This window comes from Canis lupus, chromosome 7, assembly GCF_011100685.1.
Source record: "Canis lupus familiaris isolate Mischka breed German Shepherd chromosome 7, alternate assembly UU_Cfam_GSD_1.0, whole genome shotgun sequence".
NCBI classification, from domain to species: Eukaryota; Metazoa; Chordata; class Mammalia; order Carnivora; family Canidae; genus Canis; species Canis lupus.
The window spans coordinates 43094631-43106650 of NC_049228.1; the positions used below are offsets into that span (position 1 = coordinate 43094631).

General features: G+C 41.1%; 1 protein-coding gene and 1 pseudogene across 11 annotated transcripts in view; one reads left to right on the forward strand and one right to left on the reverse strand.

The window, feature by feature from the left end:
• NUP210L (nucleoporin 210 like) overlaps window positions 1-12020 on the forward strand; it is an 81097-nt gene that overhangs the window by 39968 nt on the left and 29109 nt on the right. For all 11 annotated transcript variants that reach the window (XR_005362396.1, XR_005362395.1, XR_005362394.1 and 8 more), the window contains 7 exons: window positions 76-249; window positions 4378-4570; window positions 8877-8965; window positions 9236-9340; window positions 9645-9746; window positions 10657-10785; window positions 11109-11236. Coding sequence is in view for 8 of the 11 variants with exons in the window: in XM_038543277.1 (XP_038399205.1) it covers window positions 76-249; window positions 4378-4570; window positions 8877-8965; window positions 9236-9340; window positions 9645-9746; window positions 10657-10785; window positions 11109-11236 (920 nt within the window). In the remaining 3 variants the exon portion in view is untranslated. The remainder of the gene's footprint in view (window positions 1-75; window positions 250-4377; window positions 4571-8876; window positions 8966-9235; window positions 9341-9644; window positions 9747-10656; window positions 10786-11108; window positions 11237-12020) is intronic.
• LOC100688727 lies at window positions 3045-3538 on the reverse strand (annotated as a pseudogene).

Here is a 12020-nt window from a genome sequence, read left to right on the forward strand (position 1 = left end):
ATAATTCTAACACATGTAGATTGGTACAACTGATGTCAACCCACAGTTGCCTCTTGCTCTGTTGTTTCCTTAAAGACTCTGACGTTCCGAATTGGAAATAACCCAGGTGTCCTGAACCCAAGTCCAGCTGTTGAGGCTGTACAGGTACGCTTCATGTGTGCCCACCCTGCCAGCATGTCAGTAACCCCAGTATACAGAGAGCCAGCTGGTGCCCAGCCTTGCCCTCTGCCACAGCACAATAAACAACTGGTAAGTACAATGCTTTCATCTAACTTGGTACTTTTGTCTTCTGTGCCTTACAGCTAAATGGTCTAAAGTATGTATAGCTTTTATCTTATTAAAGTTAAGGACACTTTTATTTGTTATTCTCTAACAGTGTCTGAAAAGAGATAATTAAACAGGTCAGAATTGGCTATACTTAGTGATTTAGTGAGTTTGCTTACTGTACGTAGGGATGTAGTCAGCTTGCAGTTATGGCAATAGACAGTGGAGATGTCTCTGAACTTCCAGATAGTTTGGATAATATCTTTCTCTACCAGATCTTTTATTGGCATTATTGGTAAGTAATAGAATCTATCTCCACTCCAAACCCATCATATAGAGTAATGATAAGTAATAGCATAGCTAGTAGGGGTTAAGGAAAAAATGAGTTTTCTAATTAGAAACTAGAACATCAGACTGTATACTAAATGAGGTGGGCTTTAATTATAAGCACAGGAGAATAGAAGTGCTTTCTTAGCCTGTACCGAACAATCAATTATTCCTTTTTACAGATGGAGAAACTGAGGCTCCTAGAGGTTGAATAATTATTCCAAAGGCATAAAGCTAAAACATAGCACAGTCTGACCGACTGCAAAGCACATTATTGACTTTTATACTATTCTTTTTTTTAAGATTATTTATTTATTTATTCATGAGAGACACACAGAGAGAAAAAGAGAGGTAGAGACACCAGCAGAGGGAGAAGCAGGGTCCACACAGGGAGCCCGACGTGGGACTTGATCCTGGGTCCCCAGGATCACGCCCCCAGCCGAAGGTGGTGCTAAACTGCTGAGCCACCAGGGCTGCCCTTATTCTATCTTTTTATTTTAAAAGAACAAGAATTGGGGTGCCTGGGTGGCTCAGCAGTTTAGCGCCTGCCTTCAGCCCAGGGCGTGATCCTGGAGTCCCGGGATCGAGTCCCACATCAGGCTCCCTGCATGGAGCCTGCTTCTCCCTTTGCCTGTGTCTCTGCCTCTCTCTCTCTCTCTGTCTCTCATGAATAAATAAAAAAATCTTTAAAAAAATCTGTCATAAATAAATAAATAGGGGGATCCTTGGGTGGCGCAGCGGTTTGGCGCCTGCCTTTGGCCCAGGGCGTGATCCTGGACACCCAGGATCGAGTCCCACATCAGGCTCCCTGCATGGAGCCTGCTTCTCCCTCTGCCTGTGTCTCTGCCTCTCTCTCTCTCTCTCTCTGTGTGTGACTATCATAAATAAATAAAAATTTTTAAAAAAATAAATAAATAAACGAACAAGAATATGAGGTGTTACAGATTAAGGAACTCATTTTTTTCAGAACTAAATTCCACGTGAAGTATTATTTGAAGTTTGTAAATGATGTACTTTTTAAAAAGATTTATTTCAGAGAGAGAGAGACCACAGGTGGGAGGAACAGAGGAAGAGGGAGAGAGAAACTCAAGTAGACTCAGAGCTAAGCACGGAACCAGACTTGGGGCTCGATCCAGGACCCTGAAATCAGATCTAAGCTGAAACCAGCAGTGTTACACTCAACTGACTGTGCCATGCAGGCACCCCTATAAATGATTTACTTTTTAAAAAATCACTTAGATGGAGCAGAATAAAAGTTATCCATATAATTGTCATTCAGTGTCAAGTTTTTCATTTGAAATAATTTAAATTTATAGAAGATTTGCAAGAAAAGGAGCATCTCAGTGGCTCAGTCATTTGAGTGCCCAACTCTTTTTTTTAAGATTTTATTTATTTAAAAAAAAAAAAAAAAAAAAAAAAAAAAAAAAAAAAGATTTTATTTATTTATTCATGAGAGAGAGAGAGAGAGAGGCAGAGACACAGGCAGACAGAGAAGCAGGCTGCATGCAAGGAGCCTGATGTGGGACTTGAACCTGGGAATCCAGGATCACACCTTGAGCCAAAGGCAGGCCCTCAACCGCTGAGCCACCCAGGTGTCCCTGAGTGCCCAACTCTTGGTTTTGGCTCAGGTCTGATCTCAGAGTCCTGGGATTGAGCACACATCAGGCTCAGCACTCAGCATGGAGTCAGTTTGAGATTCTCTCTCGTCCTCTCCCTCTGCTCCTCCTCCCAGCTCATACTCTCTTGCTCTCTCTCAAATAAACAAAATCTTTAAAAAAAAAATTGCAAGACATTTTTTTCTTAGAAATGTAAGGATTAATTTACAGTTGTAATTCTCCATACTTAGAATTTCTTCCTTAATAATTAAGTACAATTTGCATACTGTAAAATTTACCCTTTTAAAACTGTATAGGTAAGAGTTTTGCAGCCATTGCCACTGTTCAACTCCAGAATATTTTCATTTCCCCCCCAAAAAATGCACACCCAGTAGCAGTCACTTCCCCCCCAATCCCTCCACCCCAGCCCCTGGACCATATGTCTCTATGGATTTCATATAAATGGAATCATATATGTGGCCTTTGCAGCTAGCTTCTTTCATTTCCCATGTTTTCAAGATTCATTCATATTGTAGCATGAATGAGTACTGCATTCTTTTTTATGGCTTCATAATATTCCTTTGCATAGATATACATACTACATTTTGTTTGTCCATGTATCAATTGATGGATATAGGGGTGGTTCCCACTTTTTGGCTGTAACATAAGAATAATGCTGCCTGTGAACATTCATGCACACATTTTTGTATGAACATGTTTTCATTTCTTTTGAGTTCTACCTAGAGATGGAATTTCTTGGCATATGATAACTCAGTATTTAGCCTTTTGAAGAACCACCAGCTATTTTCCAGAGCAGCCACAGCATTTTACATTTCCTTTTTTTTTTTTTTTTTCCAGTCAATGAAAGGGAAACTTTATTGAGCCCCCAGGACCCATTGAGGCTCGGGCAGGAGGCCACCCTGCGGGCAAAGGAAGAGCCGGTGGAGGGGCCTTATTTGACCTTCTTTTTGGGGCGCAGGTTGTTGGTGTGGCCGCACTTCTTGTGGCAGTTGACAGCGGGGTGCAGGCGACCATAACACTTGCGGCAGATCATCTTGTTGCAGTTGTATTTCTGGGCCAGCTGGCGGAGTGAAGGCTTGATGATGCCACCTCGCAGGCGAAGCACCAAGTGCAAGGTGGACTCTTTCTGATATTGTAGTCTGACAGAGTTCGGCCATCTTCTAGCTGTTTGCCCGCAAAAATCAGACGCTGCTGGTCAGGTGGGATGCCCTCTTTGTCTTGGATTTTGGCTTTGACATTTTCAGTGGTGTCACTGGGCTCGACCTCAAGGGTGATAGTTTTGCCCATCAGGGTCTTCACAAAGAGCTGCATCTCTGTGTCTGGAGCGAACCCGCAAGGCTGCCGCCACCAAACCGCTCGCCCACCTCATTCCATTTTACATTTCCTAAGCGAGGGATGAGAATTCCAATTTTTCCACAGCCTTTCCAACACTTGTTATTGTTTGTCATTTTGATATCACCTTCCTAGTGAGTGAGAAGTAGTATCTCGTGCTGGTTTTGATTTACATTTTTTTAAAGATTTTATTTATTCATGAGAGACACAGAGAGAGGCAGAGATGCAGGCAGAGGGAGATGCAGGCTCCATGCAGGGAGCCTGATGCAGGACTCAATCTCAGGACTCCAGGATCATGCCCTGGGCCAAAGGCAGGTGCTAAACCGCTGAGCCACCCAGGGATCCCCTTGATTTATATTTTCTAGTGATTAATGATGTTGTACCTTTTTCTGTGCTTATTGGCCATTTGTAAATCTTCTTTGGAGAGATGTTTATTCAAATCTTTCGTAAGGCAAATGGTGAATCCAGATGAGGTGTGTGTACTCATACTATTCTTTCAACATATTAGTAGGTTTGAAAATTATCAAAGAGGGGCACCTGGGCAGCTCAGTTAGTTGAGTGCACAATTCTTGGTTTCGGCTCAGGTCATGATCTCAAAGTCATAAAATCAAGCCCCACGTTGGGCTCCATGCTCAGCAGGTAGTCTGCTTGAGATTCTGCCTCTGTCCCTCCCCTCCTCCTCTCTCTCTCAAATAAAAAATAAATCTTAAAATTTTTTTTTCAAAGTAAAAAGACTGTGATAAAAATGAGCTCTAGCTTCAGGGGTATCTCACTGCCTCCTAAGCTACTGTTGGTTTCTTTCTTTTTTTTTTTTTTTCTTTTTTCTTTTTAAATGCAGATTCCTGTATCAAGCCTGAGGGACACAGTCCTGGAACTGGCAGTATTTGATCAACACAGGAGAAAGTTTGATAATTTCAGTTCACTAATACTGGAATGGAAATCCTCAAATGAAACACTAGCTCATTTTGAAAATTATAATTCAGTGGAGATGGTAGCAAAGGATGACGGCAGTGGCCAAACTCGGCTACATGGTATTATGGTGATTTACAAATCCTTTTACATATCTGCTAAATGTTTCTCCACTAAGTATTTCCCTTGCTTGGGTAACAGTTTATTTCAGATTTTATCATATCTCTCCTTTTATCTTTGATCATTGTATGTTTTAACAAACATAAATGTACATTTCTTGGTTGCAAAGCCAGGGTCTAGGATCCAACATTTCTCACAGGAACATAAAATTAAATTTTTAATGTATTGCCTCTTATTTGCCTAATATTACAAAAATTTCATTCATTTATTTAGAAAATATTTGTTGAGTGATTGCTCCATATAAGGCCCTGTTCTGGGTACCTGAAGATAGAATGGTACATGAGATAGTCATGGCCTCTGCCCTCATAGACTTTATATATATATATGTTTTAAAGATTTTATTTATTTATTTATTTTAGAGGAGGAGAGGGAGAGAATCTCAGGCAGGCTCCCTGCTAAGTGCAGAGCCCAATGTAAAGCTCAATCTCATGACACTAAGATCAGGATCTGATTAAAAACCAAGAGAGATGCTTAACTGACTGGGCCCCTTGGTTCCCCACTCATAGGCTTTAAATATTATAATTGTGTTAGGTGTTTTGAAGGAAAAATATGGGTTTAAGAGTCATAGCAGGAGGGATCCCTGGATGGCTCAGCGGCTTAGTGCCTGCCTTTGGTCCAAGGACATGATCCTGGAGACCCGGGATCAAGTCCCACATCGGGCTCCCTGCATGGGGCCTGCTTCTCCCTCTGCCTCTCTTTCTCTCTCTCTCTCTCTCTCTCTCTCTCTCTCTCTCTGTGTGTCTCTCCTGAATAAATAAATAAAATCTTAAAAAAAAAAAAAAAAAGAGTCATAGCAGGAGAACCTAACTTAGTTTAGAACAGAGAAGGCTGGGCAGCCCTGATGGCGCAGCGGATTAGCGCCGCCTTCAGCCCAGGGCATGATCCCAGAGACCCGGGATCGAGTCCCACGTTGGGCTCCCTGCAGGGAGCCTGCTTCTCCCTCTGCCTGTGTCTCTGCCTTTCTCTCTCTCTCTCTCATGAATTAATAAATAAAATCTTTAAAAAAAAAAAAAAAGAGTAAGTAGAAACAGCACACTGTCACATGTCATCAGCCCTCAAGCCTCAATTCACCAAAGCCGGTCACCCACGAAAACCAGACTCAGGGTGAATGAGCACTGCTCAAGGGCATGGGTACCAGCAGGCATGGTTCTCTGCAGGCCAATAGCATGGAAGTCTGCCACAGAGCAAAGAAGTGAAGAAGAAAGGGGTACAGAGGGCAACTTTTTTTTTTTTAAGAGTTTTATTTATTTATTCATGAAAGACCGAAAGAGGCAGAGACATAGGCAGAGGGAGAAGCAGGCTCCATGCAGGAAGCCTGATGTGGGACTAGAACCTGGGACTCCAGGATCACGCCCCGAGCTGAAGGCAGGTGCTCATCCGCTGTCCCACTCCCACAGAGGACAACTTTTAAATTTCTCACATGAGCATTTGGATGGAAGTATAACCATTCAAGGAGTAAGAAACACTAAAAGAGAAACAAGATTCAGCCTTCTCTACACCCACAGGGAGCTCACCCACAGGATGAGTCTAAGACCTTAGCTAGAGAACATGGCAGCATAAATACTATGTATATGTAATACTATAATACTTTAATATCAACAATATGGTACACTTAGTGTAAAAAACAGTAGCAAGGAGGGGTGCCTGGCCGGCTCTGTCAATGTGGCGTGTGACTCTTGATTTCAGGGTTGTGGGTTCAAGCCCCCCATTACGTGTAGAGATTACTTAAAAATCTAAAAAAAAAGGGGGGGGATAGCAAGGAAAGAGATGCTCCCTACATGCTGTAACATTCAACCACCAGATACCACCAGTGCTACTTTCTATTTTCTGGTTTCATCCCTTCCTCTAAATCCATCACTGTGTCTTCATCATGTCTGTCCCATGTTGCCACAGTAGCCTCCTGACTGACCTCTAATCTGTCCATACCACTACTATCTAGATAACCTTTCTAAAGTACAAATCTGAACCTCTTCCTTAAAATTCTTGTTTTGGGGTGCCTGGATGGCGCTGTTGGTTAAGCATCCCACTTGGTTTCAGCTCAGGTCTTGATCTTAGGGTCATGAATTTGAGCCCCCGCATTGGGCTCTGAGCTCAGTAGGGACTCAAGTTTTTCCCTCTCCCTCTGCCCCTCCTGCTTTCTGTGTGTTTGGCTACCATGTACTGAACTCCAATGATATGCCAAGCACTGCACTGAATACTTTATATGCATTTTCTTTAATTTTTTAAAAATATTTTATTTACTTACTCATGAGACACAGAGAGAGAGGCAGAGACACAGGCAGAGGGAGAAGCAGGCTCCATGCAGGGAGCCCGACATGGGACTTGATCCCGGGCCTCCAGGATCACACCCTGGGCTGAAGGTGACGCTAAACCGCCCAGCCACCCGGGCTGCCCTATATGCATTTCTTATATCATCCTTGTAACAGCCATGAGAGACTGACATTATTATTCCCATTATGTACGTTTGCTCACTCATCATTTATGTATTCTTACTGTATTCTAGGTATAGTTTTTTTTAAGATTTTATTTATTTATTTATGAGAGACAGAGACAGAGAGGCAGAGACCTAGGCAGAGGGAGAAGCAGGCTATCTGCAGGAGCTGGATGGTGGGACTCAATCCCAGACCCTGGGATCACGCCCTGAGTCAAAGGCAGACACTCAACTGCTGAGTGTCACAGGGGTCCCTCTAGTTTTAAGCTCTGAGATTACAACAGTAAAATACATGAAGCTGCAAGCTCTCTGACACCAAAGCCTATACTCTAAACCACTGATTGTACTATCACAACACTGCCCTTAGGGACTTCCTGTGTTTTTCAGGATAAAATTTATATGTTGTAGCTTAACATACCAACCCCTGCCTACCTCTTTGGCTTTACTTGCCCTTATTACCCTTGTATACCCTACATTTTTTTCACACTCAACAACTTTATTTATTTTTAAAAGATTTTAAAGATTGTACTGTTTTAAGTAATTTCTACATCCAGTATGGGGCTTGAACTGACAACCCCAAGATCAGAAGTCGCACACTATTTCCGCTGAGCTGGCTGGGCACCCCCACTCAACTACTTTGTATGTACATGTACTTAGTCATGACAAGGCTTGTCGTACCTCTTCCCTTTCATCTGTTTATGTTTTCTTTTCTTGCATCGTTGCTGGGCTTAAGTTCTCCTCTTGCCATCTGTGAGTTTTCTGTTCCTCTATATCACCAATCTAAGGAAAGCATTCATTTTCTTATGAATGTTCTGTACTTACTGCTGTAGTAGCACTCAATACATAGTATTGTAGTGTTGGTTTACCCCATAGTCACCATACTAAAGCTGCAGGCTTCTTGAAGCAAGGATTGTGTTTTCTTTCTTCATCTCTGCATCCTTTTTTTTTTTTTTTTTTCCATCTCTGCATCCTAATTACCTGGCATAGTACCTGGCATATAGTAGCCTCTCAATAAATCCTTGTTTATGGATGGATGGGTGGATGGATTGATGGATGGATGGAGCATCATGAGAAACTCTCACATTGACTTAAGTGGTAGATTTATGTTAAAGTTTTAAAAAGAAAGAAAAAATAATAGGGAAGACAGGATCAGATTATAGAACATTTCAAATACTAGTTGAAGGAGTTTTAATTGCTTTAATGAGGAATAACTGTTTAAAGTGGACAAGATGTGATGTTCACATTTACAAGACAGTTTAGAATAGTGAAAGGCCTTGCAGGACTGGATCTTTATTTCTCACTCCAATTTTTAAATCAGAATTTCCCCATACACTGTTGTCAGTCTGTGTATGGACCCACAGACCATTAGAGCTAGAAAGAATTTTAGGTTTTTCCTGGCCCAATCCCTCATTTAATAAAGAAACAGAAATAAAGTGGTTGCCCAGAGTCACATAGGAATATAATAACACAAAATTCAATTTTCTGGTTTTTTTTTTTTTAAGATTTTATTTATTTATTCATGACAGACACACAGAGAGAGGTAGAGACACAGGCAGAGGGAGAAGCAAGCTCCATGCAGGGAGCCCGACATGGGACTCGATCCCAGGTCCCCAGGATCACACCCTGGGCCGAAGGCAGCGCTAAACCACTGGGCCACCAGGGCTGCCTCAATTTTCTGTTTTGTGTGTCTTTCCCCACAAAGTTTTTTTTTTTTTTTTCTTCCTTCAATAGAATATGATTTGGAAAAAATTGGGGCAAAATTGGTTTTCTGGAGACACTTTTGTATTCTACATGTTATCATTTCTCCATGTCTCCAGGTCACCAGGTCCTTAAAGTACATCAGTTAAAAGGGACTGTACTCATTGGAGTCAATTTTGTGGGCTACTCAGAGAAGAAAAGTCCAGAGGTAAGATATAGAAATGACTGAAATGTAAGGATCTTCATTTATAACTTAAAAACAAAAAAAAAAAAACAAAACAAAACAAAAAAAAAACAAAAAAAAAAACAAAGAAATGTCATTTATAATCTGAGAATTGAGATTCTGAGAATGTATATCTGAGAATTGTGCATCTCTCTGGTTCTGTTATCTTTGGCATGTGAAAGAGCACTGGAATCTTCTTCTCACTTGAGCAGTTAAAAGTTTATACTCACTTTTGTGGTTCTTGTGCATTTCTAGGAACTTTTCAACTTGCTCAGATCTGCGGCTATAGAGCTGCTGCTGGTAGATGATGTAACTGTACTGCCTGAGAATGCCACCATCTATAACCACCCTGATGTGAAGGTGAAACTTGGAGGCATCTAATTAATGGGCTCTGATTGGAGGGGAAGAGTATGAGGTTATTAATAGTATGGCAATTAAAAAATTCACTTATATGTTGAAAATCACTGATAAGCATATATGACGTATATGCAGTAATTAGCTGCAATATCCTTAGCAGTAATACTTGAATAGTCATAGTTTGTCTTTGGTCCATTGACCTTAATCTTTTAATCCCATACTCTTCCTTAAGTAGATAAGAGTTATTTTCTCTGAATTATTTATAAACTGAGGAGAATGGAATGTCCTGTTTCTGATCTTTCCATAGGAGATATTTAGCCTTGTGGAAGGATCTGGTTATTTCCTGGTCAACAGCAGTGAGCAGGACATTGTCACCATCACTTACATGGAAGCAGAAAGCTCTATCCAGGTGAGGTCTAAAGATAGCCTAGAGGTTGATAATCTCAAGTCAGATCTTATCCTTATGAGACTGATTGGGAAAATTCCATTGTATGTCTCAGAGTTGTTATAAAAGTGACATTTGCCTCTTTTTTTTTTTAACTTTCATAGATTCTCCAACCAAAAACAAGCTTGTGGTTTTTTTTCTTCAACTAGGTGGGCAATTTTTGTTTGTGGTTGAACTGAGAGAGTGTAGAAGACATCTAATTTTAAGGTTTCCATGAAAAGAAGGTTCATTTCTATAAACTGCAAAGCATAGAACTATGTGGGTAATTAGATATACTGTTGACTTTATAACCTGTGTATATAGTGTTTTTAGCCAGGATATGACAACTCAATATATTGCTATTTTTGTAGTCAGTTACGCCAAGGGATTTGCTTTTAGTGGACTTTTAGTAATAAAAATAATACCTTACATTAACATATGTGTATATTTTCTTTTCTTCTAAGAGCTCAAAGGAATTTAACTTACATTGGTCATAATGTTTAAGTGAGGAGATTGCAGCACTGTGTACAGGGTGTGAAAGTACCTGCCATGCGGGTTAGGACCTGCCACACATGGCACAAAACCAGGTCCCCTTATACTTCCTCCCCCACTGGTGATTTCGGCATAACTGGACTGGATTTTCTTCATGAACTCCTTTCCCTATTCATGATTCAGAAGCTGGCTATCTATGTTGGATTCTGCTTCGATTCAGTCAACTTAAATCTTGCTCTTTATCAGTTAATATTTGTTAAGGGTGCATATTATGCTGTGCCTGAAACCGGTAATGTGACCTCTCCGTTCCCATCACGAAGGAAATACGTTATTATATTTTCTGCTTTGATTATATTTGGAGCGTGTGTGCTTCTTTACCCAGCGGCTCTCTTCTTCCTTCTAGTTAGTTCCGGTACACTCTGGATTTCTCACCTTGGAGGTCTATGATCTGTGCTTGGCTTTCTTGGGTCCAGCAGTGGCCTACCTCAGGGTGTCAGACATACAAGAGCTGGAACTTGATCTGATTGATAAGGTGAGGGTGGTTGGCAGCTTTGCATCAGAGAAGCAGGCCTCAGTCTTGCTCTGTAGCCCCACTTCCTGTAGCCTATTTGGATCTGGTGCACCCAGCAGGACGCTCAGGGATGTTAATAGACATGTCCTTTAAGAACAATGCTCCAACATTGTAAGGAAAATTGGGTGTGAAAGAGCAGATACCTTGTAGGTTAGGTTTCTTTGATCAAAAGCTGACCAGGAGCATTCAGCACAAACAAAACAGTTTATTGCCCTCAAAGAATTATACTGTCCCTGGTGAATGAGACATGTCTACTAAAATTACCTTTGTTTTTTAACTACTAGGTTGAAATAGGTAAAACTGTGTTAGTAACTCTGAGGGTTCTTGGCTCTTCCAAACGCCCATTCCGAAATAAATACTTCAGAAACATGGAGCTTAAACTGCAGTTGGCTTCTGCCATTGTTACCCTGACGTGAGTGCCACCTCCACACTTCCTTTTCCCCAGGCTGAACATCAGAGACTCAGCGCTCTCTGCACGTTACTTTAGATTTTCTTCTTTTCTCTCTCTCTCACAGTGCCTTTCGGCACATACTCTTCCCACATTCAGCTCTCTTCCATGTCTTCAGATGTGTTGTTTTGGGACAAACTTGTGTGTCTCGTGAATATTTCCATTTTATGAAACTTCTCCTTGGATGATATCCCTGGGGTGTTTAGAGGATAAACCTTGAAAAATCTAAAAAAAAAAAAAAAAAAAAGAAAGAAAGAAAGATCTATCTAGAAGCAGAGGTGCTGGTATTACCTTCTGCAAAAGGGGAGTACAGAAATTCTGAGGTGATTTAGTATTTGCAATTTTGCCAGTCTTATGTTTATGTTGTCCTTATTCCTTTAGGGTCTTAGAACAAATATGTAGCCTTCAGGAGCTTTCTGCCATTGCCATGAACTTTGTCTTAACTCTGGAAATTTATTTTCTGGAAGTTCCCTCTAACTAGAGTTAAAATGAACAGAAAATGCTACATATCTTAGAAAGAAGCATAACTGGCCACTCTTAAAATCAAATTTTTAAAAATGGTATTATTTAATTATTTTGGCCAGAGGGCAGAGGGGGAGGGAGAGCCAGACAAGGGGCTCAGTCCCATGACTCTGAGACCAGGACCCAAGCCAAAACCAAGAGTTGGACACCTAACTTACTGAACCACCCAGGTGCCCCAAAATCAAATCTTTCTTACCTAAAAACATGTATTTGGGGGCACCTGGGT